The 10626-nt window shown below is 41.4% G+C and overlaps 1 protein-coding gene and 1 long non-coding RNA gene across 2 annotated transcripts in view; both read left to right on the plus strand.

Moving 5' to 3' along the window:
• The first annotated feature begins 2941 nt into the window (after window positions 1–2941).
• On the plus strand, window positions 2942–3607 carry LOC115567878 (uncharacterized). Its single transcript, XR_003981289.1, has 2 exons — window positions 2942–3144; window positions 3234–3607. It is a non-coding gene; the product is annotated as an uncharacterized LOC115567878 (long non-coding RNA).
• A 956-nt stretch (window positions 3608–4563) lies between these two features.
• The window catches only part of nt5c3a (5'-nucleotidase, cytosolic IIIA), a 15296-nt gene continuing 9233 nt past the window's right edge, over window positions 4564–10626 (plus strand). Inside the window, exons 1-2 of the mRNA XM_030394519.1 lie at window positions 4564–4690; window positions 4954–5224. Coding sequence (XP_030250379.1) covers window positions 5087–5224 — 138 coding nt within the window. The 5' untranslated portion in view covers window positions 4564–4690; window positions 4954–5086. The remainder of the gene's footprint in view (window positions 4691–4953; window positions 5225–10626) is intronic.

Below are 10626 nucleotides of genomic sequence, written 5' to 3' on the forward strand. Positions count from 1 at the left end.
TTACACAAACTGTCCGCGACTCACAGCGAGAGTGGGTTCACTTGATTACTAACCTGGCATAGCTGGTGTCGCATCAGCGGGTGGAGTTTGCCATCAAATTAATGTAAAATAAGCACATTGGTATATGCCGGGGTAGATTAATCAAGTGGACCTAACATGTCCCCTGTCCCTAGTGGATGTTATGCCTATGACACCGAATATACCGACATGGCCAAAATGACGTCGGTTATTGTCGTAAATTTCGGTATAGGTAAATTTTCGGTTTATCGCCCAGGCCTAACTTATAATATAAACAACAATTTATATTTGCATTATATGTGCATACATTTTAAAAATGTACAAAGTTACATGTAACTATTTACATTCAAATGCAGGCAATGCTCATTCAGCAGTCTCCTAATTGTTTTGACTCATTAAACAAAAAAACGACTCCACTACACACTAAACACTACATAACACACTAACTATACACTCCAAACACGATAAATGTCACAAATCTCTCAACTCTCAGTATCGCTGTCTACACACTGACCGTCGTTGCCTGTCAATCATCTGCTTACGTCTCTCCCACAACTTCCTGTTCCTCAACAACCAAACTTGCTGCTTGGACACTTTCGCGACAAAAGCACATTTTTACCGTTTCTTCCTGCACCAGACACAAAGCAAACGTGACGGCAATGTTCGCGAAAAAACGTGGCGGACATTATTTACCCTAAGTCCGGTTTGGACGTGCCGGTGAGTCCGGTCCATCGCCTCGATCGGGAGGTGGGCTGTGTAGCTAGCGGATAGCAGCTAGCGACTAGCAGCTAGCTACACACGAACATCCACAGATCTGATTCCACTTTGTTGTCCACGCGTCTCCGGATCTTCTCAGACCCGAACAGACTCGATCCGGACTCTTTTAGTCTCATTAATCCACAACAGTCATTTTAGATGCACAGAACAGAACGGGACCGAACCGCCGGCAAAATCCCGGTCCAGCTCGCGCCGCTGCAGGTATAAGTCTGCTTGTTTCTTAAGGTGGGGGGTCGCGGTGGGCTCTGCAGTGATTGGCTCTGGTGCGCGCGTGGCTACGGTATGCAGTGATTGGCTCTGGTGCGCACGTGACTGTGGTGGCTCCGGTGGACAATGCTCGTGGAATTTATAAAGCATTTATGAAATAATTTATTAACGGTGTCATTGCAGTCCAAACAAATGCGAAATAGCACACCATTGAACCACGCAGCAGCCATGTTGAAACTCTCAGGTCAGTCTGATCCTGATCCGCAGAGATATTTGAGGAACACACACACACACAGACACACACACAGACAGACAGAGGTTAGTCGCTTTTATAGAGAGATATCTACACTGTTCAGTCACAATATTAAAACAACTGACAAGTGAAGTGAGCATTGATCATCTTGATCATCTGGAGGCCAGGTTGACACCTTGAGCTCTTTCCCACGTTCCTCGGGTTGTTCCTGAGCAGTTTTTGCAGCGTTGCAGGCGCGTTGTCCTGCAGGGGGGGCACTGCCATCAAGGAGTGCTGCTGCCATGAGGGGGTGTACTCGGTCTGCAGCTGTGTTTGGGTGACTGGTGTTTGTCAAAGAGTCATCCACATGAATGCTAGGACTCATGGCTTCACAGCCGAACATGGCATTGGAACACAATCATCCATGTTATTTATTTCACCTGTCACTGGTTCTAATGTTGTGGCTCTCAGTGTATACACATGTGAAATACTTTTTACAGATACACTCAAAGCCTCCCAAAAACACTAAAAACCTCCACAATGACACACAAATAACCATAAATACACACTCTACAAAACTCTGTAAAACTTCACAAATTCACAAAAAATTCCAGAAATATACACAAAACCTCCACAATGACACACAAAATCTCCACAATGACAGAGAAAACCTCCACAAAGAGACTCAAAATCTTAACAATGACACACAAAATCTCTATAAACCTCCACAAATTCACTAAAATCTTTCCACAAACACACAAAAACCTCCCAAAAAACTAAAAACCTTCACAATGACACACAAAATAACCATATACACACACAAAAACTCCACAAAACTTCACAAATTCACAAAAAAATTCCATAAATATACACAAAACCTCCACAATGACACACAAAATCTCCACAAATACATGAAAACCTCCGCAATGACACACAAAAACCTCCACAAATTCACTAAAATCTTCCACAAATACACAAAAACCTCCGCAATGACACACAAAACCCCCACAATGACACACAAAACCTCCACAAAGAGACTCAAAATCTTCACAATGACACACAAAATCTCTATAAACCTCCACAAATTCACTAAAATCGTCCACAAATACACAAAAAACACTAAAAACCTTCACAATGACACACAAAACTCTATAAACCTCCACAAATTCACTAAAATCGTCCACAAATACACAAAAAACACTAAAAACCTTCACAATGACACACAAGATAACCATAAATGCACACAAAAACTCCACAAATACATGAAAACCTCCGCAATGACACAAAACCTCCACAAATTCACTAAAATCTTCTACAAATACACAAAAACCTCCTAAATGACACAGAAAACCTCCGCAAAGAGACTCAAAATCTTCACAATGACACACAAAACTCTATAAACCTCCACAAATTCACTAAAATCGTCCACAAATACACAAAAAACACTAAAAACCTTCACAATGACACACAAAACTCTATAAACCTCCACAAATTCACTAAAATCGTCCACAAATACACAAAAAACACTAAAAACCTTCACAATGACACACAAGATAACCATAAATGCACACAAAAACTCCACAAATACATGAAAACCTCCGCAATGACACAAAACCTCCACAAATTCACTAAAATCTTCTACAAATACACAAAAACCTCTGCAATGACACAAAAAACCTTCACAATGACACACAAAATCTCTACAAACCGCCACAAATTCACTAAAATCTTCCACAAATACACAAAAACGTCCACAAATACACACAAAACCTGCACAAAGAGGCGTGAAACTACCACTGCTCTTCTTTCTCATCTTGCAGGTGACGGACGGTTGAAAGGACGAATCACCAAGACGAACAAGACGATCCAAACAATGGAGACGAGCTGCTACAGGAGGCTGAAGGGAAAGTGTGAGTATCTTTCACCTGGACTTTACGAGGGGGATCAAACATGGCTGATATATCTGCAGAGTGCTGATGGTCACTGTTGGTTTCTCCAGAACCAGAGCAGCCAGGAGCTGAAAGTGTGGGCAGAGGAACCGGCTGCTGAGGACGAGCTGGACGACGGTTTCCTGAACTGAATCCTGATTTCCTGTCATCAAGTTTTGTGGACGGACATGTTGTCTGGTTGGTGCTCGGCCCAGGACAGGAAGGCTCTGCAGCGGGTGATCCATCCATCCACAGAGCATCAGTGACAGAGGAGAGGTGAGGTGTCTGCTCAGAGCTCAAAGAATACTGAACAGACTAACAGAACCAGAAGGAACCGCTGACGTAGCTTCTGTCCTCAGGCTGTGAGACTCCTGAACATCCTCAACAACACAGACTGCTTTGGTTTCTGTCCGTCTGTGATGAAGCAATAAATGAGTCAAACTGATTTTACAAACCTGGTGTTGTCAAATGTTTTCTATCAGATCAGTAGGAAATGCTGCTCAAACAGACTCACACACTTAAACACAAGAGCACCACCGACCGTCAGAATCTATCGGGTTAAACCCCAAACTTAATGTCTGCAGGAGAACAAACAGTGCCAGTTTTCTTAACTCGCTGTTGTTCCTTCATCGTTCCCAATCCACATCAGTTCATTCAGAATCTCTTGTCGCTCACAATGTATCATTTTGGCAAAAAGAGTTTTTGAGTGTTTAATACGAGTAGGAGGTTTTTTCTTTAACTAAGCAAACTCACAAACATTCTTTTATCCATCAAGGCAGAAACGCCTCTCAAATATTAATGTTCCCCATGTTTGTTTTTAATAAGTATTTTGTAGTTAAAGAGTACGACTGAGGGTCAGTCTAATTTCCATGGCTGTTTGACATTTTGTCCCTCTCTCTCTCACAGACAGACAACAAATGTCACGGAAAATGGTAATATAGTATCTAACTAATTGTTTAATAAACATCAGCATTAATACATTATTTATTGGTCAGAAATAAACTAAATTACAAAGTTTTCATAATCATTATTTAAGGATTTCGACACAGGATTACTCGAAAAGTACACAGTAAAAGTACTTCATATTATTCATCCAAGTAGTCTAGGAAGCACTTAGTTCAACAGTATAAGAATATTGGACTACTTATGGAAACAATGTTTTTTTTTGTTTGTTTATTTTTTTTTTCTTCTCACGTCGTCCTTTACATTTATGTTTTATATGCAAGAAAAGATCTTTCGAAATGTATAGAAATGTGTGCAAGGTATACATTAAAAACAAAGTCAGTGCACTACAGTAAATATACTAAGTAACACTGAATAAATAGTATTTCTGACATTACTGTGGACTTTCTTCGACTTTTGTTTTGGTATTTCTTGTACAAACGGAAGCATTTTATTTTGAAATTGAAGGTGATACGGGAAATAAACGGGGCAGGGGGAATTCTGAAGAGGTGGAAGAAGAGAGCTCATTTTCTTTTCTTTTTTTAAACTTCTAACAGACAGAAATAACTCATGTCGTCATAACAAGGTGAGTTTATTTTATACATACGTTCAGAAAGATCCAGATTTAAATGTTAGCTTGTCTGAGTGTAACATCACGGTTTGCTAGCTCACGTGTTGTTGCTAAGTGACGTACAAATCTGGTTTTTGGTCTATGGAGCTTTTGTTTCCTGACAGCAGCTCATGTCATGTTTCGGTTCACTTTACAGTAAAAGTATAATGTGTTTACAATAATGTGGGGTTATTTTCTGCCTCGCTGTTAATCCTGCCGCCAAAACGAAATTTCCACAGAGTGAGTGTTCTCGCGCAGCATAGAGGATCTTCGGCTGCGTGCATGCACCAGTAGGAAGGCGCTCGCGAACAGAAGGCAGGACCGCACGGGACTCTGCGGACGGCGGTTGGTTTGGAGGAGCAGCGGACCGCCATGGACAGGACGGCCGTGGTGAAGGTTGGAGCAGCGGCCAGCGCCAGCGTCTGCGCCCTGTTCGGCGGCGTAGTTCTGGCCCAGTACATCGTCGCCAAGAAGAAGCGAGCGGGGAAGAAAACCAGGATCATAGAGATGGTGAGTGGAGGCGGACATACTGCGTCAAGATAGCCAGAGGCAGATAAGACAGAGGAAGCGGGGGAGGTGTACCTTCAAAATAAGAGCGCGGAGCCGTTGACTTAAGATAACACCTTTTATTGACATTGTTTTTTTTAGAGCAACTAACTACAGTGTTATTAGGAATGAGTTGCCATCGATTCTGGGTCATACGGTGAACTCTGGCTACATTCAGTCTGAAAAATTTGAAGGGTTTGCATTAGATTAGGGGTGTACCAAAATATCGATACTACGATATATTGCGATATTGCGTCTTGAGGTACGTTATCGATCCACTGATGCCAAATATCAATATTTTAGAATATTTAAGTTGCGGTCAGTGTATGTGTGTGAGTGTGTGTTAAGAAGAGCCACTGTGCAGTATACACTTTGTTTTACTTGGCTGTCATTCATGTGAAATTGATCGGCAATGTTTTGTAATTCCTGTGAAATGGATTCAGTGCAGTCAGTAAGTTATGAATTCCTTCAGGGACACAGATATTGTGATGTATCATGGATTTAATTTCTTACACTATATCGGTTATCGCGGAATCGCTGTATCGTGATATTATCATTATCGTGGACTAAATATCGTGATAGTTTTTGTATTTCGAAGTACCTGGTGATACCCAGCCTTAGTTTGCATTAGGGGGAGACTGATTATCAGCCCTGGACGATTATTGGGCTGATATTCAACATTTTTTGATTGTTAGTCTGGTTATTTGCTGCAGATGGATATCAGCCCCAAATATCAGTCATCAGTCTATCTTTTTTTTTTTCTTCTAATAGTCAGTATTAGTAGCAGCCTGGAAAACTCCATACCGGTCGACACCCGGGTTTGCATGCTGGCTTTCGCTTTGAAAAAAAGTTTCTATGTGATAATGGAAAACTATGACAGTTACACCATTAAATGTGCACATTGGAATCAAAGAATTATTGGAGCAATTTTTTTTTAAATGACCATCAAAATAGTTTAATACACAACAAATTGATTAGAATCATCTTAGCTCTAATTTGAACATCTGCACTTTTAGTTAATATGTGTTCATTAATCAATAACAACCAGAGAGAACCAGTAAGCCATTAAATACATTGCAATTACTATAGAGTTTTAACAACTGCGCCCTTATTCTGAAAATCACTACCGGATATGTGACACGGTGTCCTTCGGGTTTTGACAGTAGTAGAGCGGCACGATGCTCTGCGCAGCCGCGAGTGTTCCCCTAAAACAGCAGCTGTTTTTAGAGGTCATCAGCTCGATCCTGTCCGACAGAAAGAGCCGCAGCCTTTCTGTTTGAGAGCTGGAAGCTTTGACAGCTGACCCTCTGTGTGCGTGATGCGTTCACTGTCATGGAGACAGCTTTGTCCTGCTCCTGCTGCTGCTGCTGCTGCAGGTCTGTTGTTGGGCAGCCAGCATGCAGGTTATGCAAGCTACAGAAGCACATTTTGTCCAGCTTTCTAACCTGTCCGACAGGAACCAGGTCTCTGTGCGACATTCCACACAAAACTGCTGAAATAACAACAACAGGTTGTGTGTGAAGTTAAGACTGGGCGATATATAGATATTGTATTGTAATCATGATATGAGACCGTATATCGCCTTAGTTATCGTTATATTGCGATATGTCAGGAGTTGTGTCTCTCTTTGGTTTTACAGCAAACTGATTTGTTATTCTTGCTGTTCTTTTGAGGAATTCTAAAAAAAGATTGTGTATCACGATTTAAACAACAAAAAAAAAATAATCACAATGTTGTTTTAAGGCCATTTTCAGCCCAATTTCAAGTCCAGAACTGTCCGTGTCGTTGATTGTATGACTCTCTGTCATTTGTGTACAACAATAACTTTATAGGTTTCTGTTTCTATTTTAAGAACATCTGTTGGCATTTGGAGAATGTACATGTCAACATTTGTAACCCTAACAGCAGATGTAGGTGGAAAAACCTGAATTCTTATCTGATTCTTTTTCCGAAATGTCGATTTGTCTTTCTCAGGAAAGAAACCAGAAAATGTTCCCTGTACTCAAAGTAGCTGGCTCTTAATTAATCAATTAATCGACCAATCAGTGCATGTCCATATTTCATTCCTCATAAAATAATTCTTAATACGTGCTGTGTTGATGTAACACTTTCAAACCAGACGTTACTAGGCGTTGCTGTATACTGTATCTCTATATGATTCATGTCTGAGTCATTTGGTTCCACCTATACAGCTGCATATCTGTACACACTGTCCGCCCACACAACACCTCATTTACCTGAGAGGAATCCCCTCAGACTTCTGGCTGCAGAGAAACATTAATTGATTTATTGCTTGTATTTCCCCTGTAAGGTAACCTCCTCTCATTATGTCACTTTTAGTGTGTTTTTATCTCTGATGTGTTGCGACAGTCTGAAAGGTGAAGCTGGGTCACAGCTGCATGTCTGGTTTATGCATTAACGAACATAGACTGATAATGAAGAGTTTCGGAAGTTGGATTTTATCTACCTGGGCTTGCCGGCATGTTTTCATCATTGTTGATTTAGCAACTGTAACTTTCAAACTGCCAGTTTTTGAAATAAAAGTTGTGAAACCTGATGAGAAGAGATGAGACACGCAACTGTTGATGTGCTCAACTCGATCAGACCATCAGCTGACTTCCATATATCAGCAACCGAGTTAGCAAAAGAAGAAGTCTGTTTCTTGTTCTGTCTTTGCTGATGTGATTTGGTTTCACAAACGGAGCCAAAAAGATGAAAAAGAGAGGCTGATTTCATGTAGTTTTTTGGAGTAAATGCTGCCAGTAATTTGTGTTAACCTGTCAGCCGGTCTCTCTCTCTGTTTTGTTCCGCTCTTCTGCACATCCAGTCCTTTGGAGAAAGGATGAAACTACACGATGAGTTGTTGGGATGTAGAAGCCGCAGCGGCTTCAGGATAGAAACAGGGAGCTCGTTTCCTGTCACGACCCTCAGCATGGAAACTTGAGGCCATCTGCTTTTGATGATGTCCGACTCTACAGAAGCACAAACATCCGCTTCAAACCCCAGGAGTCTGGAACATCACAGCAGCTTCTCCGTTATGCTTTGATTTTCAGCCCCGTGTGGAACTTGTACGTGGACATTCCTCTGCTGCGTGAGCTTTGTCACTCTCACTTAAACCTCGTCTGAGTCATCTCAGAAATACTTTAATCACCGTTTAAAAACAAAACACATTCTTTGCTTCGGAGCCAAAAACCACGGTGGTTTTGTGAACCGCAGACGGACAGCTTGACTCTGTAGTGGTTCCTGCTGGTTGTTTGTGTTTGTTTGTTTGCACACATAAGTCCAAACTCATCTTTATGTTATATGCATTTGACACTTTGACACTTTTGCTTGAAGTAACTGACATTTTCCCCCCTTGAGCATACATCAGGAGCAGCCTATGATGCAAGCAGGCGGTGTTTTGCTTGTGTTGGATGAGAGTTTCGTCCCTAAAGGAGCTGAAGGATGAACTTGTTTTCTATCCAAAGCTGTAATCAGTGAGAGAACAGATTGTTTGTGTTGTGTTATTACTGTTAGTGGAAGATCAGTCTCCAGACCGAGTACGTTCAGGTACTATGATTAGACAGACAGTGGATAAACATGTGAGATGTGCGTCACGTCAGACATGTATGTTAGTCATAAACTAGCCTTTCTGTGCCAAGGTCAGATCAGTCGCAGCAGCACCACACTGACACAAGCTAACAGACGTTTGCTCAGTTGAAATAGTTTAATTTCCCAGCACATTTTTGAAATTAAAAATATGAAATTATCTTCCAGTTTCCCAGAGACCAAAGTGATGTTTTCAAATTGCCTCTTTAACCCAACAGTCCAAAACCCAGAGACTCCTCTTCATGTCCAAAGGCCTGAGTGATGCTTCCTGATGAAGTTCACTTGAGAATAAACCCTCCACGCTCAGCCAAACACCTGCTGAGCTCAATCAGACAGATACCTGATCCGTCTCACCTTGTCATTGATGCACTTCCCAGATGACAGTTGGAACCTCAGGCACTCAAAACATTGGCTGTCGTCCAGGCGACGTGGGCAACGGCGTTATCAGATGCTGCAGGAAAAACAAAACTGGAGGCCAATAGATATTATTTTACTTTCGAATTTTATAAAACAGTTAAAAAGAGCTGTAATTATGTTACATAACAGATGGTGGTGTATTTTCTTACATTGGCGTGAAGTTCAAACATCCTGTCCGTGTCGCCGGACGCTGAAACTTGCTGTTTGTTCGTGTTATCAGTGTTGTCAACAAACCTTTACCTTCGATGTCGAGCCAAGAGGTGCGGTTGAGATAAAGCTTTCTCGCTGTGTTTATTGAAGGAAAAACTTCAAGTGTATTTCACCTTGTTGACCTGTGGAGGGCAGAACAGAGCTGCACTTGGACTGCAAGGAAAACTAGATGGATTTAATGTGTTTCTGCTTTCCACGTATCAGCAGTCCTGCATATCTATATGTGTATATCTGTGACAAAAGAACTAATATTTAGGGATTCCTCTGCACATTTGATATCAGGAGCAGAATGACAAACACTCGTTTTATGAAGGTCTTAGAAACCGATTGTTTTGTAGATGATGGCCAGTTTGTTCGATAACACAAATGAAAACAGCCGAGCGTCAGTGAAGCTGATAGTAGTATCATCACTACTATATCTACAACACACAGTAGTTTCTACGATATGATCAGAAGGATGTCTGAACACACTCTGGGTTCACGTCGAGGGTTCCCAGCTGAACCTTTCTCTCTTGAATTACTGAAGCAGAGAGTCCAAACAGAGAAGTGAGGCTCGTTTTGTTTTTTTTAAATACCCAGAACATTCGACTTGATCTCAGCAAAGCAATGAACATTATTTTGAGGATGAATTATCTGAACTCTGGTGGTCATGCTGCTTTATCAGTATTAAACAGATGGCTGTCACCATGACAACTAAAGCAGTTCCGTGTGTGTGTGTGTGTGTGTGTGTGTGTGTGTGAACTGGCACTTTGTGGTCCTGAAGAGGGCTGTGGATGTTGATTATTGCCCCAATTAATTAATCGATCAGTTGTCTGGTCTGTGAACTGTCAGGACATGTCAAAGGAAATGTCAGTCAGTGTTTCCAAGAAGACGTCTTCAAAAGTCTTGTTTTGTCCACAACCCAAAGATATTCGATTTTCTGTCACAGAGGAAAAAACAGAAAATATTCACGTTTAGGTCAAAATCAGAGAGTTCAAACACTCGGTATCACATGTTATCAGTGTTTTGTCAACATTAAAGGTTCTTTAGTTCCACAGATCTTACTAGAAGTAGTCACAGAACAGTCAGTGTGAGTACAGACAGTCAGTGTGAGTACAGACAGTCAGTGTGAGTACAGACAGTCAGTGTGAGTACAGTTGTGTGTCAGAGGA

Source organism: Sparus aurata, chromosome 17, assembly GCF_900880675.1.
Source record: "Sparus aurata chromosome 17, fSpaAur1.1, whole genome shotgun sequence".
Lineage (NCBI taxonomy): Eukaryota > Metazoa > Chordata > Actinopteri > Spariformes > Sparidae > Sparus > Sparus aurata.